Source organism: Eutrigla gurnardus (genome assembly GCF_963514095.1).
Source record: "Eutrigla gurnardus genome assembly, chromosome: 6".
Lineage (NCBI taxonomy): Eukaryota > Metazoa > Chordata > Actinopteri > Perciformes > Triglidae > Eutrigla > Eutrigla gurnardus.
Window position 1 is genome coordinate 27,285,602 of NC_139920.1, and position 20,055 is coordinate 27,305,656.

The following is a 20,055-nucleotide window of genomic DNA, read 5'->3' on the forward strand; positions in this document are numbered from 1 at the left end:
TGTATCATAACCTCAAACTAAGAAATGTGTTTTTGTGAGCTTAGAATGAGCCCTTATGTACATTTGAACCCGGTCCTCTTCAGAGTCCGATGTGTTGGACCACCATGTTCCTAACGTTGTCCTCCACTAAAGAAATTCTCAACGAACGCTCATGTTTTGTCGACTAATTGGTCATTTAATTGATGGATCTGTAAAACTTATAGATCACACAAAAGCACCACTTTATATATTGTGTTTCTTTTAAATAAGTACTTCAGCATTAAAAAAAAGCATAATATTACTTTTCAATTAAGGAAATCTGAGTTACTAGGACCAAATGACTGATTGGTTTACTACTACATGTTTCTACAGGAGCCCAGAATGGACAAACCAAACACTAGCTTGAAAGAGAGTGTGTTTTTACATTAGCTGAAGACCACATTAGTTCACTTTGGTTCCGCCAACCACTGTCTGACTTCTGCTGCTCCTAAAGCAGTTTTATTAAAGTATGGATAGCCCTGTCATGGTTTTCCACTTGTGCCTCATATTACCACACTGGAAAGGGGAAGTAGTGCGCTGACGTCTATTCAGTTGCTTACTAGACGCCACCAAATCCTACACGCTGTCTCTTTAAGAATGACCAAGCAGTTTGGCTTTTTCTCAAACAATGCTGAAGCCACAGTTGCTATAAAGCAAAGTGCATGGGAGGGACAGCTTCATCTGGGATTTGTGCTTGAGTCGATACAGTAGAAAGGTGGCAAAAAAAGCATCGTAGCAGCTTGAGTCTCTGCAAACCTCAGCGAGGAACTAGAGGTCCGTCAGAAATGCCCACGCTTGCAGTATGTGTTCAGGAAAGCTAAACGGCACAATTGATTTGTGCGGATGTGGTATAAATACTAATACATCAATATGTACATAGAAATGGAGAAATAAGCATTTTTTATTAGCTCCCTCATACATATACAATGGATGAACACGTCAGCAGCTGAATATTGCTCCTCACTCATCTCTGCACAACTTCCTCTACCCCCCGTGACCCCTCCCTCCCATCAATCTCTGCACCATCAGCAGCATCACGGACCGGTGTGTATTCATGTAAACACAGTAACAGTATCAGATCATATTACTTCATGGGTGTGTGGAATGGCTGGGCCATCCGTTTGGCAGCGGTCGTCTCCTTACCATCTTTGGCTGTGTCAGCAATCCCTTCTCTGCCCAGCCCTGGAGCTGTGGGAGCTCTGCCTGACGCCACTGTGTCTCTGTCGACCCCTATGGAGGGAGCACAGGGAGGGAGGGACGCAGCCCAACGTCAGCATCATACACTTCATTTACAGGGTTAGGCTTGTGGTGGGGGGAGGGGGTGATGGGGAGGGGAGAGGGGGAAAATGACGGCACCTTTGCAGTCCTTCCACCAGTCAAAACAAAGACAGGTGGCTCAGGAGTGGTTCGGTTAGCAGCTGATTGGAATGAGTGAGTGGTTTGGCTTGATAAGAAGAAATTGGGGTTGATGGGAAGATCACTCAAATTGGAGAAACATTTCTATTTCGACTAGGGGATAAAGATTTTATTCCTTCATTTTTTTTCTCTCCCAGTCCGTTTTAATGACTTGAGAACTTTCGTCGGATTGAATAAAAACTGCGTGTGTGTGCCGGAGCTGTCGGATTGGTGTGGCGACGGCGATGACCTTGGCAGGGTTTATAATGAGGGTTTCCCTCTTGCTCTCTGTGGGTAAACAAGCCTGCAGTTGAAGAGACAGAAATGCCACAAATGAGCAGGAAGTCTGTTCACTAGCTCTCCAGAGCAGGGGGCTTTAAATGCCTGCAGCCATCCACGGATGCTACAAGCAGCCAATTTAGCGGGAGAGGAGGAAGAGAGGAGGGATGACCTCTGCCTTCATTTACGCTTGCAGAGAGATGAAGAGAGGGAGTGAGGGATCAGATGGGAGGGGGGGGGGGGGGGGGAGAAAAGGCAAGGGCTGAGTAATGGGGAAGGCACTTCCAATACTTCAAAGAAAGAGAGAGACAGGGGTGGGGGGGGAGTAAAGAAAGAGGCTGTACATGCTCTGTTGTCAATGTGTCTTGTAAACTTGAGCAGGAATGCATAATGGAGGTCTAAATGAGAGTGAACTGTCAGCTTGAAAGGGAAAAAGACGACGGGGCAGGGAGGTTAGGGGAGAAAAGAGGACAGGGAATATTATTTCTTACGAGCTGACGGGTAATAGTGAATATTGGGATATTTTTGGGGGGAGATGATGTAGAAATGTCGAGTTGAGCCACCTTTTTTGTTTTAGTCTGGTGAGGGCCAAAGGGTATCTATTGACTAATGTAGAATATAGAATATAAAATCAATCTCTACTCAATTAATCTGATTAGGACAAATTGGCTAGAAGCATTAGGTTTATTGTTTAAATTTCAATCTTAATAAATGTTGACATTGACAGGTGTATTCATAAGCCTTTGAAAAAGATAGCTACACCCCAAGGCTTAGCTACCTCGGGACAGTTCAGAGCCACTACGTACAGTATGGTGGCCCAGCATCTCATTAAGAGGGCAGAGGTCAACATACTGTACTGTATAGCCTGCTGTTAAATATAAAGTTGAAAAGCTACCCTGAAAAAAAAAATGTTAAGGCAGAGGTAAAACATCCAAAAGCATTTTTTCACCCATTCTGCAAAGCCGTCATTTTAAGTGGCGGTGGAAGGGAATGGTGTGCCGCAGCAAGCAGACAGCGCTGTGTCATCGTGGCAAATGTTCAAATGTGGTGATACAAATGTAAGAAGCAGCAAGCAGATGTATGAGTCTCCATTTCAACAGTCAACATATAGTGAAAGAGAGCATAATGTCGGGGGTAAAAGAAGGAATATTACATTTCTCACAAGTGCATTTTTAAGTCTGCACTACTCAGTGCTCCGTATTCAATGCTCAACCATTCCATAAAACACACTCTCAGACACACACACACACACACACACACACACACACACACACACACACACACACACACACACACACATTTTCATCTTTCTTCATATTCCTCACGTGAACACGCGCGTGTGCGTCCTCTGATAAAATCTCAAATAACACTGGAAAAAAAGGGTGCAAAGCAATTACATTCACCAACCATTGAGATGAGAAACCGCTCATGGATACATTTTCAATTATTCAGGGAATACATTTCAGCCGGTGCTCAGATGCTGGGAAAACGTATTATATAATCAATACACTCTATAACGCCATTAATATTTGATGCCACAAAAGTGCTTCCTGTCTCCTTGGGCTCCCGGCCAACGGTGTCTGGGTGCTGCAGTCAAATAGGACGAGCCGTATCCACCTCCAGCAAGATCCGAGAGTAAACATTTGTTTTCCCTCTAAGGGTCGAAACTACCAAAGGCACAGGCTTTCTTCTTAGATTTAAGGATCTTTCCTTCATACTAAGCAAGAAGATGATCTTGCTTAAACAATGAGTTCCTTTCCTGTTCCTTTTCACCTTCTTCGTCACTCCTTTGCCGCGTTCACACCATAAAACCAACACTTTATATTGCCGGCCTGGCGCAGGCTTCCCTCCCCCCTTCTCTTACAAAGCTTAGACAATCAATTTACCCTGACTTGGCCAGGATAGATGGAGGCTGTGGAGACTGCGGCGTAGACAGTATTCTGCAGGATCTCTCCACTGATAGACACGCTGCCTGGCAGCTACAAAATGGAGCCAGCATGCAACCTTCTGACTTGTTAGACTTCGCCCCACCATCTTGCTTGAGATACCGTTAGTGATTTCCTTATGCATCTTCATTTTTTAAACGTTATTTGGCCGGAAAATAGGATGAAATGAAATAATCTAATAATAATAATGTGTTTTAACACCTGATACTGCTAGACTGACCCCCCCTCTCTCCTCCAAAGTGATACTGAATTGGAGTTAGTGATACAGAATTGGAGTTCCTAAACTGACTGAGACACAAAGAGATTAATACAACTTTACTATCTCAGCTTCTCGGCCAGTCAAGCTCCCTGTAATGCTCTCTGCGTTATTGATTTTTTATTTTTCTCTCTCCTCTCCCTTTCTTCCTGGCCCTCTCTCTCTCTCTCTCTCTCTCTCTCCACCTCCACCAACATCTTCCGAGCTCTGAAACGTCCTGCAGGTCAGACGGATGCTGGGCCGGATCAATCAGGGAAAGTAATCTGGGACGCCTCATGCAAGCACGAACACACAGACACATCACAGATACTCAACGACACACACACACACACACACACACACACACACACACACTCCCCTCCTCTGTTGCACTCTGGCCTGCCTGCCTCCAATCTCATCGATCTGCATCTACTTTACCAAATGGATTCTTCTCTTCTTCTAGCCTCCTGCACCTCTTTTCTCTCTGTGTGACTCGGAATAATAAATGTTCCAGGCGATGCGAGACGTGTATCTAAGCAATTTCTCATTTAACTTTGACTTGACTCCCCCCCCACCCTTCTCTTTTGTGATGTTTCAGTCTTCCAGTGAGATCGATGCAGCTTTCCCACACACTCCCTCACTGCCTCTGGGTAATCGGCACATACTTGTGTAAGTTCGGAGGTCAGGAGATGACAGGATAAGCCAATTGACGAGGGGTATGTCAGACGGGATCTATAACCGTCTATGACCTCAAGATTTATATTTATTTCCCAATTATAGGATGTATCTTTATTTCCAAATATTAACAATCTGATTGCTGAGTTAGGTTCACTTCTTTCTGAACAGATTTTTGCCACATTCTGCATTTAATTGCTCATAAATAAAATTACGTAGCTTTTTCCACACTATTCCCTTAAACTATTTCATGCTGCACTGTGGGCAGTCAAAAGACAGACCATCCTTCAAGGACAATGACCTGAAGTGCTCCATACATACACAATCATATTCTCTCTCTCTAGCTCTCTCTCTCACACACACACACACACACACACACACACACACACACACACACCAGTGTCCTCTGCTCAGCCAAACTGTAGGCGGAACTGGAGCCGTTTGTACACTGGCTGAGTCCCAACTCTGCACCAACGCATGCAGAAAATTGGTGAGCATCTTGACTCTGGAGATGGCACTTCAATTTGTGCAGCTCCATTGACTGGTGCTCTGCAGTTCCTCTCTTGTGGGGGTGTGAGATCAGCTGGACACCTGCCTGGCTATTTGGCTGAATCCCGGAGCATGGGGACCCGGCCTTGGAATTGAAGGCCTGGGCTTGCCTGTCAGCCCAAGTCCCTGTCCCTCAGCCCCAGCCCCTAGCCTGGCCTCTCAGGTACTCATCACAGTTCCTCTAGTTCCACTCGTGCGCCAGGAACAGTCCCTCATTTGATGCCCCATGAACCCTATTTCTCTATCCAATCCTCAACTCCAAGCGACCGCGGCGCCATCACTCCAACGGCAACCCTCCCTTGAACAGCATCAAATCCCCGTCAACAGCTTGCCAGCCTTTGTGCCAGTTCTAGCTGCTGCAGCCAGCATCTCGGCTCGCAGCTCAGTCAAATCAGCAAGATGTCTCTGCTGTGCATCGCTGTCTGTCCCGCTGTAATCCCTGGGTGTGACGGATGGGAGTGATCACTGTCGAAGCCCTTAGCTAGGACATTTTGGTGGATTAAAGAGGCTAAATCATCGTCTCATCCCCCTACATGGGATTCTATCCTTAATTAAACGCCATTAATGTGGTTAAAGGTTTTAGTGGAGATGATATCCGTCTAACATGTAGGTCCTATTCAGTCGGTATTAATCGTATTTCTGAGGATGTTACGCACAAAAGACACATTGTGGATGAGAGAAAAGGAGCCCTGCAAGCCTACAGGCGGTCTACATCACGCCCGTCATTTAACGTGACATAAAAGGTCCCAAATCCCCCCCAATAGACGCTCTTTGTGCCCACGTCACGATTACATCACAATGTTAGCTAGAGGCAAAACAAAGGAACGACTGGAGGCAAACGTGATTCACCTCAGACTGGCAGGCTCATTACACTTTCAAAGTTTCACCTTGTTGTTGGGCGCCAGATATTCTAATGGCATACCTTCTCAGATTCGTGCTACAATATTGGCAAAGGACAATACACGGAGAGAAAATATTGCTCATAGATTAGCTAAGCCCTCCGCTAACCCCAACCTCACCACTCATGCACGAGGCTTAACATTTCAAGAGATGGAGAGAATATGTTGACGGTTTAATAATTTAGCCTTCTGCCAACTTTAGCCGCGGCCGTGAGCCTTTGGCTGCTGTTAGCAGAAGCTTAACTATGAACAATATCTCCTCGGCATCCCTGAAGGTCAGGTCTTGGGAGAGGTTTTTTGGAAACCATCTAGACATGATCGTCTCTGATTCACCAATATTAACTTGACTTTGGGTTGCGATGCGGTGTAGGCACCTGTTTCCCAATGCTGGAATATCAACTTCTTCTGCAGGATAGTTATAGGCAAAGATTCATACATCTCCGATTATTTTAACTATGCACGCCTGCTTTCCCTATCAGATACGTACATTTATAAGTGTATATGTTTGGCCTTAGGTCAGTGTATAGAGATTGGCTCATCTTTTCCGGTTGGTCATTGTCAGCTTACTATCAAGACTTGTGGTCCTGCAACTGAGGAACTTTCTTCAGCCCTAAACAAGTCAATAAAAGTTGCTCGGCAGTGTTGGCAGATGCATTCAGAGAATTATTCAGCTTCCACTCAAAAATGCGTCATATTTACTCTCAAAAAAGGCCGGGTCCTCTCTTTCTATTTCATAACACAAAAGTCATCATTTGGCTACTTTAACTCACTGATACCGTTGCCCCATGCATTGCTCACTTCCGTGTTGAGCTGAAGTTGCCTTTAGCTGGGCCGGGACCGAGGACGCAGGAACAGACAGTTAGGCGGGGAGAACAAGCAGGCTGATCCATCTGAGTCAGCACCATGTGTCATGAGCGAGGACACCACCTCCACAAGTAGCTGGCAGGTGAACGCGGCCACGCACCTGTGCAGGCAACCAGCCATTTTCATCAAGCAGCCTCCTATCTTTAGCAAAATACACTAAAATACACCGGCACGTAAAAAAAAAACACATGCAAACATGCACAAACACACACATAGAAGCTCTGCCCACCTGCATGTATCGGGTCAGAAATAAGCAATTCAGCAGGCGGCATGCTATTGCAACTACAAAATATAATCCTTGCTTTGCTCAAGCTTACAGTCACGCTTGTTGTGTGTATAAAAAAACGGCCTTGAAGAATAAAATAACTGGCTAAAGCAACTTTCCCAAAAATGTGTTTCTCAGTATATTCTCCCTGGACACCTGAATAAGAAACTTGTAAACTCCTCCGACTGAAGTCTGTATAATTCACAGTGGGAGTTCTAATTAAAACTGGTTTGTGGCTGGAAGTGGTAATATTGGCTTTGTTGAACAGGTATTTATGAAGCTCTAAACAGCCTGGAGGTATACGATAAGTACAAAAACCTACAGCACAGCACTTGCACCGAGAACAAGGGAGAGAGGCAGAGCACCGGCCCGGCTGCCGAGCAGAGGCAGAGCTCTTCCTAATCTAATCACTGTTACCCCATCAGCTGCATTTCAGACACAGCCTGCCTGTGTGTGTGTGTGTGTGTGTGTGTGTGTGTGTGTGTGTGTGTGCGTGCCTTGCAGCAAAGGCATAGAGCTAAATCACGTAGACACAAACCGACCGTTGTACTCGAGAATTCATTCCACGGCCTCGGGTTCTGTGTGAGGGTGTGGCTGCCAGTATGTGTGTGTGTGTGTGTGTGTGTACACATGTGTGCCTCGCTAATCTGGTTATTGATTCCACTCTGAACTGGAGCTCATATAATCAAATAGCTGCTAAGGGAAAAGGACAGCCGTCCGTCATCTGTCTTAATGAGTAAACAGTCTGATGGAGGCAGTGAATAACTGGGAACTACATGTAGAAGAGGTTCCTGCATCGCGGGTAGACGAGCTAAAATATTTATAAACGTCCTCTGGCAAATCTATGGCAACGTTCTTCCTTCCGTGCTGAGTGACATTATGAAATATCCAATTCTTTCTTTGTCATAGTTTCACTTTTTGGTCTTTGGTATAGGATAAATTGCTGGGTGTCATTCCAATCATTCAGCTCCATCAATCATCCCGCAAGACAGATTTCTTTGTACTTTTTTTTAATAGCTAAACTATTCCAGTCACTTTCCGGATGCCGTAAAGTTGCTTCGCACTCGTCATTACACAATCAATTTGGAGTTCGACTTGAACATTTATAGTGAAGCCCGTCTTCTGTGAAAATCTAATCTCAGTATAACTTGATGTGAGGAGTGCTGCAATTGAGAGATGGCTCCTACTGCAGCAGGAAGAGAGGAGAGTGAGACACAAAGCCTAAATGTATACCGCCGCAGCTAACAGACGAGGCCCGCCGGCGCACCAGCTAAACCATTAAGTGTGGCGTGCATTCAAACGAGCAGATTAATCCCCCCCACTGCTGTACAGTGCAGAGTAATTGAAAATGCCCACAGGAGGCTATCATCACGTATACTGTAGCATGTGCCAGGGAGGCAACATATAGAAGGCTGTGGCTGATTGCTATGGAAAATTCTCCGATTGCATTTCTAGTCTGACAGCATGTGTCGGAGAAGCCGTGCAGCCAGGAGATGGCACACATCTAGCTCTTATTTCCTCGCTCCCTTTCTTTTCTCCTCTCTCTCCACCTCCTGATGCCAACTTGACAGGTGTTGTTCATGTCTGTTTAGCAGTCTCGAGAAGCATCATATCGTAGGATATCGCGTTTCCCTCTAGTCATACTGTGGACGGACATGCATTGACTGTGAGAATTCCTTATTTCTGTTGTTATCAGAATTATTTCCTCAAACTACGGCCTGATAAGTGTCTGTGGGTTTATCTGGTTGGCTACCTCTGGTCTCATATGCGCCACGTCAAAAAACGCAAACCACACAAACTGACGAGAGAAAATAGATCTCCTTTCTTTAACAATTCATTAGGAGATAGCTTTTCCTTTTTGATTAAGGCTGTCACCTGGTATTATGATCTACAGTGATGACACCGATCTTTACAACTGATTCGCAGGTAGACCTTCTCCGTCCCGCCTCCTCCCGCTCTGGGATTTTTAAGTGTCTTGGTTTTCTGCATAGAGCGAGATCAGCCTTCCTTTGTCCCTGTGCTGGCGTTTCCTGTGTGACGTGATGAGGCTGGATAGAGACTGTCATGTGGGAGGCTGCGTTTGTAGGCCCTAATGTGTCTATTACCATCCACAATAGTGCCATTTTGTAGCATGTTCAGTTGCATGTTCAATCTATAATTCATCTGGCTACAGAAATACATAAATGTTTAATATGTCGGAGGCGGGGAGGACTGTCGAAAGCATGACCTTGAAACGTCCTTTAAACATCACACAGCAACAGCGCTGGGGCCAGTTAAGCTGCCAAAGCCAAACAACAGGCAACACACGCACACACACACACACACACACACACACACACACACACACACACAGAGCCTGTCTGCCTGCTGATGCTTTCTGCTTCTTTCTGTTCTCTTTTTTTTTTCCTGGGATGCAAAATGCAGATGAGACGAGTCAGCCGCTTGTGCATCGTGTCAGGAGGAACTGCCACTCAAACCCAAACATCTGTATGAATACGAAAACACACACACGGTACAGTGGAGGATGAGAGAGAGAGGGAGGAAGGAAGGGAGAGGATCGAGAAAGGATGAGAAGTTATGTAGCTAAGAAAGCCAGTGTTCCTCTCTCCGTCTGTATCTTTGACTGAACAAAGAGCTATATACACATGAATACCTCTTTCCTCCCACTGTATTTTCCATCGGGATATTTATTCTGAAAAGCAGCGATGCACAACAAGGGCTCGGTCCTGTGTTTGCTAGTGGGCTGAGGCGCTAACACTCCCCAGCTGATTATGTGTCTGTCTGTAGCAGTTTGAGTTGCTGCCAAAGGAATTAGGTCTAGTATTTGTGAATGCTGCTCCCCTCACAGCAGAATGCCTTACCATGCCTCTCAGATTTCTAGCTTTTTTTAAAAAGAGAGGGGGGGAAAAAAAACATTTTAAATAAATGAAGGAAATCGCTGTGGAAGCCTATTAAATTTTCAACGTGACCGTTTTGTGAGTCTTCATGTGTGTTTAGGGCTTCACACAAAAGGAATATTTAAAAACCAAAGCGTACTAATTGGGACAGAGATTGTTACAGCGGCTTCTTATTCAAACAGGCTTTTGGCTCATTAACTGCTTCCATCCAGCTTTTGTTTAAAGGAAAGTGGAAAAGACATTTAAAGACAATGAGATATTTTTGTGATATTTACACAGACGCTGCATCACCAGAATCCTGCGTAATGAACACACACACACACACATGCCAAAGCAATGGCAAAACCTCTTACCTCAGTGTAAGGGCAACAAAAGCATGACCTTGTACTTTACTTTGTAATAGAATTAGCTTTATGTTTAAACAACCAGTTGACCAGCTGGAGTTTATCATTGTAGTATTATGCGGTATTTTCCCTAAAATGGAGTACTGCTCATTTCATTTTACAGGTATTTGATTATAGCATGAATTTGCACACTAGTTTAAATACTGTATTATGTGTATGTAAGTGTGTAATCAAATGTTAATTAACTACATGCCTGTGACTTATAAATCACTATAATCTCCACATTCTAAACCTCATTATAACTACAAGTTAATGGGGCTTGTATTTTGGATTTGTACTAGAACTACTTTCTATTTACACGTCTTGACATGCTTTAATGTTAAAAACAAAACCCATTATTGTCCTCATACTGTCTCTCTACCTGTAGCACCTGTCTCTTTAAGCCCCACCTCCTTAAAAAGCCCAGCCTCCTCTGATTGGCTTGCAAGAAAAAAATAGCGCACCTTTGCAAAGGGAGTTCTCGTGCCGTGTTCAGTTTATTCTACTGAGCCTTCATGTGACGTAGCACATGAATCACATGTTTTCTGATCTAGGCAGCCCACAAACCCACTAGGTTATCTTATTTCACATTGTGTGGATCGTACGTATACTGAAATGTATGGGCACAGGCACTGACAAAGTGAATTTTTCTTTATTTAATGAGATGCCTCCTTTAATGCAGGAAACATGTAATTACAGCTGACTGACTGGTGTCTATTTGTTTCTGCTGCAGCTGATCTTTTTGTTCGTTCCTGACTGCGGCTGCGGGGGATGTACTGTGTGATACACATCTGACACACACACACAAACACACTATAAACATACATACAGGAACTATATTACTATTATATTATTATATTATATTACTTCACATCTCAACGTTCTGTAGATATTTACTGTGAATGTGACTGCGATGAATTTGAAAAATTGATCACACATAATCAACGGCAGCACGACCACGACTATACACACCAAACACCCGAGCATAATAATAATGCTAACGGCCCTCTGCTTAGCGAGTGTTTACTTCTTTTCCCACTCCAAAATCTATTTTTAGGAAATGAAACTGCTTTTCTAGAAATAAGCACGCTGGGCCGGAGAGAACAGCTAAAAGGAAGTAAAAACAGAATACTTGGATTCTGTGTTTCTGTGATGAAGATCTCCACTGAGCATGAGTCAAGGGTGGTCTGTCAGTTTGTTAGCTATTAGTTCATCACAAGAGGTGTCCAACAGGGAAGGAATGATCTCGCCATTTATTTTGCCAAAACTAAATGTTATAAAATTGTGATAATCTAGAAGAAGTGAGCTGATTCTTCCTGTGTCTGAACCACATCTCCTTCTCTCTCTCTATTTACTTGGTGTGTAATCAGACTCTCGTTAACCATGTCACTCTGCATATGGACACACGTCAGTCCATAACACACACACACGCTACCACCTAATTACCTTGATGAAGTAGCATTTCTTTTATTAAATCATCGCCCATCATTTTCTGACTTGATGTCATCTCCGTTGTTCCCTGAAACCTATAATCACCCCAGGACTACACATCCGTGCACCTATCCTTATCTTATGTTTCTCTGATCTTCAATTACATGTAAATCACTAACCGCACACTCGGCCGGTGTACTGTAGCTAATAAATTCCTCACACACCCCAACCTATTAGCATTGATGTGTAACCTTGGAGCTCATGGTGTTCTGCCTGAGGGTATTCGAGCCACTGTATATGCGTGTGTGTGTGTGTGTGTGTGAGAGAGAGAGGAATGATGGCCTGTCCCCCACTGGTTCCCATCAAGAGGTTTTATGGTGCAATCTCATACAGAATCGAATGCCTCCAATACTGATGAACTTCAACTTTATTTTTTTTTTTACTCCCTCTATCGCTGTTCCTTTTTATTCTCCTTTTCATGTCCGTTCCCTCCACCCTCTGTACATAACAATCCCAGCCTGTATATGCTATATAAACAATATTTATCTGCATTCACACCCATCTTTGGTCACATCATCATTCATGTGCACATACACACGGGCCTCTAGCCGTGAGTGTCCAGGGAGACGGCTAGCGCCACTAGCCCAAGCCACAAAACATGGGAGTCGCCTTCCTTCCTATTAGCATTTTGATTGCATCCAATGGAACCAAGCCAGCGCGCAAACAATCAAACATTTACTTGCCGACAAATGAATAATGTCCACTGTTCTTCGTGCAAATACACAAGTGAGTCAGTCCACTTTGCGGATGGTAAAGATGTTGAAAACAGACTGATGTGTTGAGAATGCAAAAACAAGGGGGGTGACGCAATTAAATAAAACTGTCTTATATGATGAAGAAGTGCAGAAAAAATGCGATAATATGGCTGTTTCTGTTAGTCAACCGCTCACTGTGTTGCCTGGATGTGATGGATGAATGGATAAATGGATGCAAAGTTAAAGTGAGTCTCAGGAAGCTGAGCAAAGCAGATTACTTACAGGTTATTATGATTTCTCTCATGTCAACACCCACTCGCGGAGCCAAACACATAATTGAGACCACGGAGTCACATTCGCTCGCTCTCGTATGAGCAATGGTTTTTAAAACTAAGAGCATGCACGTAAAACCCCAACACACCTACTCCCATCTTTCTCCAGCTCTGGCACAACTTATAGACGACACAAACTCACACCGTGTGCACGAGCACCGTGACGGATGACACGTCTGCTCCTATAATTAACATGGGCTACTTTGCATACATGAATATAAAATCGACAAAAAGTCATCTCGCGGTAGATGTGACAATGTGCAGTCCATGTCTGCTGCAGTACTACACGCAGGTAAATATTTCAGAGTGGTGCAAAGGCAGGAAGAGGGGGAGACACCTACAGCCCTGGCTTCAACATAAAATGGGTGCTGTTCCCCGATTTAACCCTTCCCTCCCTCCGCTCCTCTCCCCATTCCTTCCTTACCTTCTACTCCTGCCTCCACACCTCCCTCATTAGCATGATCTCTGGCTACGTCCCTCCATCTGTCTCCCACCGTTTCTCATCCTGCCCACTCATCAGTCTAACCCCCCCCTGCTGTACCCTTCCCTGTAACTTAACATTCTGCACAACACATAGTTTAACAGTATGACTGCTTCGCCTGCGCTGAAAGAGTATTACACGCCGACTGTGGCGGATAGTATTTCTACAACCTGCTCTAGCTACCGTAGGCTGCCCGTAATTAAACAGCGGTTAACAATGTACAGTGGAGCATAGTGGCAGGCTGCCTGTAGCCTTCTTTTCTTACCATCTTAAACCCATTCCACTCCATTTGGGAGAAGCCGGCCGTTGTCTCACGCTCTCTCTCTCTCCACACAACAGCTACAGCAACGCCTCAGCAAAGAAAATCCCCTACTCTCTCTTACTCTCTTCCTGTCTGAGTCTCCTCTGACAGCGTCTCCCCTATTTTATTTATTTCTTTTTTGTGACTCTGCCTCTCTTCCGGTCTCTGTCTGAGTCTCAGCAGCGAGCAGGCAGCGGCGTACTAGAGGCGTGTGCGGAGCGAGCATCGCCTTCTTCCACAGATGCTGGGAGGAGAATGGTGAGCGTGGATGAGAGAGCGCCGGGCTGCAGCAAGTCTCTCTCTCCCCCTCCCCTCCCACGGCCCTCCCTCCTCCCCACAGCCACCCGCCCATTCGCCTGCTCAGCTGGAAGGTCAGAGCCCGCCCACTCACCCCCCCCAGCCCCTCTCTTTTACAGTCCACCATTGGCTTCTTTGCTTGCCTGTCAGCAGCCCTCGGCCTCACCTCCCCCCCCTCCCTCGATGTTAACACCTTCGCTCTCTGGCTGGCTCTGAGCCCTCGTCGGCACACGCCAGCCTCAGCCTGGTTTGGCAGAGAAAAGGCTTTCTGAATCCCAGCAAAGCAATCAATCGCTGCTGAGGTCTGTGCTTGAGTGAGCCGGGCAGAGCAGCGCCGGAGCAGAGAGCCCCGGGAGAGTGATTGCAGCCTCGGGCACTATGGTAGGCCCAATAGGATGCCTGCACAGAACTGTAGATATAAATTAGCTATTACCGGGTGCACGTTTAAAAATTCCTCCTGTACATCTACATGACCGTGTATATGCACTCATCCCACTGTCATTCCACACATACAGGCATCACATCATGTCTTTAAAAATAATGAATGAGTTGTCTCAATACATTCCTTTAAATTCTACACTACTGCACTGTTCCGGGTTAAAACACAGAAGTGGAACTGTTCCCAGCCTGTTGGGGTTTTAAATCAGATCTGAGAGCGGGTGCACGCGCACAAACACCTGTGCAGTCGGCGCACACCTGCTCGTACAGGTGTAGCTTCTCAACGCCATAACTCTTGTTAAATGATGTAAATGGATGGGTTTTGTATGCTTTGATACAAACGGCGCTGACGTTACCTGTCTGAATGCTGCGGTACGTTAACATGAAAGCCCGAGTCGGTGCAGGGGAGAAGCGGAACGAACGGGCACGACGCAAAAAAAACAAAAAAACGGTATTTACTCACCATGACCATTCTCGTGTCGGGTGTTACGGACGGTAACGGTGGACTCGGCGGGGAAAAAAACTGGAAGAGCCGGTGAAGTCGGCGTGAAGAAGGGGATGGAGTGGCGGCGGCGGCGGCGTGCCGGGGAGGATGAATGAACGGACGTGCCTCCGAAAAAACTAAACGGACCGAAGCCGGGGGCGTGGAAGACCTGCAGCCCTGTCCCGTTAAAAACACGCTCGCTCAGTGTGAAAAAAAAACTAAGACAGTCCGCTAAGAGTGAGAGAAAACACTCCTCTACACCCCCCTCCCCTCCAAAAAAAAAAAAGCAAATTATGGGAATGTCCAGTCACCTCGCGCGCGCTCTCCCATTGGCTGGGAAGGTGCCGACTGGGCGGTGCGCTCGCGCGGATGCGAGTGAAGGAGGCAGGCTCGCGTGGTCCTCGAGGCATCGCGCTAAAAGCGACTCCACGTTCGTGACTGCACATGATTATCTCGTTAATTAATAATGCACACAGCCAATCGCCGATCGAGCTCGTGCGCACTGTGTGCTTTATTCCCCTTCGTCTTCTTTTGTCATTCCGCTCGTACAGACAAAACCAGTATCTGCATTGTTGCTGCAGTGTTTGAGTGTGTGCACTCTCTGTTGTTAGACATGTGCTGGAGAAGAGGAGCAGCTGGTTCCTCTTTTTTCTTCCATCTTTAAAAAAAAACAACCCAACAACAACAAACAACACGGGGGTCTGTGCTCCTCATGCAGGGGTCCTGGAGTCACACAGGTAAAAAAAAAACAAAGCACGCTGCTTCTTTTAGAAATGTTAAGTGTAGTGCACCATAGACTAGGTAGCACACAACCTTAGGACTGTTGTTTGGAGGAGTAATTATGCACAATTGAATCATATGTTACCAACAAATGACTCCCGATTGCAATGGATAGTATAATCATCACTACAAGATAATTTATATATATATATATATATATATAGTTGTCTATGCCCAGCAGCAAACCGGCTACAGGTTGATTCTCCCCCTATCTCAGGCAGACAAGAAGAGGGAGCTCTTTCTTCTTTCACACCTGAGGCGTAAACACATGCATCCACACCAAACATGAGCACAAACGCACACAATCTACACAACGTATAGCCTCATGTTCCAGACTTGCGCCTTCACCGGTAATTCCTTTAAATTGCCAGATGCCAGACAAGAAAACGCACAATCTTACTGCTTCCTTTGTGTTCCGCACAGAAATAAAAGGCAGTCAGCGAGCCGACACTCACTGACAGGCTGGTTTGTTTCAATTAGCATTCAGCTGTGTGGCGTGAGGCCTGACAGGAGCTAATGTAGGTGGACATCCATTAAGCCCAAAGAGATTTCTCAGCCACAACCACCTCAAGACTTGTCCTGACTCAGGCTCCCTTTATTAAGATTGTCCATTGGCAACTTAGTGATTATAATGTCACTAAAAGCTTTAACACAATATTTACAATAGAAAAGCACTGGATGCAATTGAGATATCATTCTCTGGTTGTTAATGTAAAGATGTGCTGCTTTTCTTTGGATTGCTCGTCAGACAAACCAATTTACAAAAGAAATTGAATAATAAAATGAAAGAAAATAGATTGATAATCATGAAAATATTCACGTCAGCTGCAGCCTGCATGACATTTATGCTACTTTCTGTCCCCTAATAGAAGCAATCTGATATTCGGCAAATGATCCAATGCAAATTAGGTCCGGTATAAATTATTAGGGTGTGAATCCTAAATGGTGCCCTCTGTAAGTCACTCAAGGTCCGTATGATATACCACATACACATACATTGACTGCATGTTTATTCATACAAATAGGAATTGTGAATTTCAACCACGCACTCGAGCAGCAACACAAATGAGCTCCCAAATGAGTATGATGAAAGAATAATGTTACGGGAGGAAAATACAGGAAGAAGACCAACTGACAAAAAAGGAAGAGGTGAACCGAAGTCTCTCCACTTCACCCCTGACCTCTTCACCTTTCTGGTTAGCTACAGCAAGCTAGCTCACGGTACCACGCACCCGACATACTAATGAGAATCCTCACTACGCCTTCAATTAAACCGGAGCGGTGCAGAGGTGCACACGGGGGGGGGGGGGGGGGGGAAGAACACGCCGGCTATTGTTTCAGATGGAATATAATGCGCCGACACTCACAGTCTGGAGATTTGCACCGATGGTACTGTATGTGGCACAACAGAGGAAGAGCGATGTCGAATGAAACGCAAAGAAAAGGGATCAAAATAGAAGTGCACCTTTTGTCTATCCGCCTTTGTTACGTGCCTCCGTATCTTTTCCCGCCAAAGAGCAGAAAGAAGCCAAATTTGCAGCTGAATAGTACAGGCAACAAACCGACAGTTTCCTGTCCATCTTTTATCCTCCGTCTCTGACCTTTTTGAATTTAATAAAGGCTTTGTGTCGGACGCGGAAAGAAAAGCTTTCTCCACCTCACTGCCTCTATTCTCCTCCCAACCATATATTTTCTTTTTTTATTGTTGTTGTTTCCGAAAAATCCTCAACTGTAAAGAATGGATCGTCAGATCCATGGCAATGACTGGTTCACAAATGGCACATCTCCGTCTATGAACTTCTGACGTTCAGAGGCACTCGCATGCAGCGTGAAAATAGAGGGTGATCATTTTCTTATTTCATAAAGGACAGTGTTTTGAGGTTGTTTTCTCCCGCCGCGATGCGATCCAAATAACCTTTTCTCTAAACGAGGATGCGATTTTGAAAGTGAAAATAGTCTCCCACAGTCGCCGTGCACGGCTTGCCGTTTCACTAAATTGCTCTACAGGACCGTGATTTTACAAAGCAATGAAAGTGACTGCCCCTACTCAGTAAATTAGCTATAAACACAATCTGCTCTTCGGAGCGTGTTGTGTGTGTGTGTGTGTGTGTGTGTGTGTGTAGTATTGATATACGGACTAATACAAAAGATGGAAGCGGGTTGCCATGTTCTAGTTAAGCGTACACATTGTGCATTATAATATTGTGCATGGACAGATGGAGGGAGTGGTTGAGATCGTCTATCAAGGTCTCCATGCTGAGATGCTTCATAGTCCGGATATTAGAGACATCGCAGTGCAGCTTATTATTATCTTGTAGATTTGTCCGTTTCCTACTTAGTTAATGTCTGTCTGTGAATAAAATGCAATACAGCACTGAATAAATGTAAAAATGTCAAAGAAGTAATTAAGGCTGACGACTAAAAAACACTTCTCTTAATGACTTTGCACAAAAAAAACAAACAAAAAAAAGTGCACAGCGTTGATTGGATGCATTATTTGGCCTTTCAGATGATGACTGATGCTAAATAGTTTTTGAGGAGGCAAATTATATTTCTTTCTACTCGTAAAGTTTTGAAAGTTAAAAAGCTTTTGTGGCTTAAACCCAGGAGGGCCGGCCATACTCGTCAGCGAAGAGAAACCCCATCTCCCTGATTGACTCTGGCTCACATCCATTAACACACACACACACAACTGAAGCCACACACACACAAATATGTGCACGTACAGGCATACGAACCTGAGGTGTAAAGAAATAGAACGATATTTTCGCCACGTACGCCATTTCCACGTGTCGTCATTGTGCATTTTAGGCTTTTTCACGTGTTATTTTATGGATATGTTTAACGTATGACGGCTGCAGTTATGTTTAGGCAATAAAGTCTCTTCGTTAGCTTTAGGAGAAATATTTAAAAGCAAATTATGTAAGGAAACAAACAAAAAAACAACACATTAGAACAGAGATCTTCAACATAGGGGTCCGGGACCCCTAGGGGTTCTGCAGAGTTACTGCAGGGGGTCTGCAAAATTATTTGATCGCAAACTTTTTTTCTTCCAAAATTGAAAATGTCCAAAAAAACACATTAATAATACATATAATAAGCAAATATAAATGCTTATTGTTGTGTTAAGGGGAAATTATGATGAAGAAATGCCAATATAGAATCACATTATGTTCCATAAATACATGAATCTGTCAACAATTATTATTTTAATGGCTTGGCATTCTACACATACATAATTACCTTTTTACATGGCCCTATGGGCTGCACTACACATTATTATTATTGGCCCGGTTTAATAAGCAGCACAACTTTATATGATATAGGGGGGTCCCTCCACCGCGTCACTATCATCCAGTAAAACGTTTGCATTAGAACATCAGTCTCCAACGCTGGTCTCCTGGTGGCAAGTCCTGTGTTTGTTTGACCCATCCACCTCCTACCTTCCACAAATGGTCTGCCTCGTATTCTATACTCCATCACATGTAAGAGCATGTTTGTCTGTTGACATCACAGACACGCCCAAAGCAAGAAAGGCGTTCTTATTGAATGCAGAATTACTCGGGAATCGCTCATAGGTCAAATAATGCCGGCGAGCTGGAAATACATGCCGTGGAACCGGCGCTTAAAGGGCCGGACCCCCACAAGCGTGCTTGAGCCTGTGCTTCCAGCCTGCTAATTCGGAAAGCAGGGAGGAGGCTTATTGTCATGAACTCTGTGTGCCCTCCGCTCTGCCCTGCTTCTCCACCTCAAACCCCTCCCAGTCACAGACCTAAATGGATTAATGCAGGCTGGTCCCTCCTCCTCCTCCCTTCCTCATTCTGGTTCCCCTTAAACAAACTCATCCCTGCCACACCCTGAAAAACACCGTACTGTACACGCACAGTTAATCTGCTCCGGTAGCATCCTGATAACGAGTGTGAAAGAGCAGGCGGGCGAATCCGATGAATAGCAGGTCTGAATATGCAGCGTTCAGACGGCGATAATTGTGGGTGCTCTCGGTTTGAGTCCTGTTAACTGTCAGACGCGGTGTTTCAACACCTGTCTCGTGTTTCACTCTGCATAATAAGAGTTTCTATTTAAAGGAGGAGAAGCGAAGACGCCAGCCGAGGTGTTACCTCTAAGTGCTGGAAGAAAATACCTTGATTGTCAACAAGAGAAGGGGAAGAAAAAAACCTTTTCGTTTTGAAACCAACCTAATCTTCGTTACCGCTGGAAGAAATTAATGCAACAGAAGACAGAAAAAGGCAATCTGAAATTGAATTATCTCCCCCCGTTACGCTGTACGGCAACAACACCGTAACTGATGATGGAAACGGTGTTTTAATAGAGCCACGGAGAACAATGCAAT

At 44.9% G+C, this 20,055-nt stretch overlaps 1 protein-coding gene across 3 annotated transcripts in view; it reads right to left on the reverse strand.

Annotated features, from left to right (window-relative positions):
* The window catches only part of elavl4 (ELAV like neuron-specific RNA binding protein 4), a 72,568-nt gene that overhangs the window by 42,948 nt on the left and 9,565 nt on the right, over nucleotides 1-20,055 (reverse strand). For all 3 annotated transcript variants that reach the window (XM_084011996.1, XM_084011995.1, XM_084011994.1), the window contains one exon: nucleotides 1,162-1,248. In XM_084011996.1, coding sequence (XP_083868122.1) covers nucleotides 1,162-1,248 — 87 coding nt within the window. The remainder of the gene's footprint in view (nucleotides 1-1,161; nucleotides 1,249-20,055) is intronic.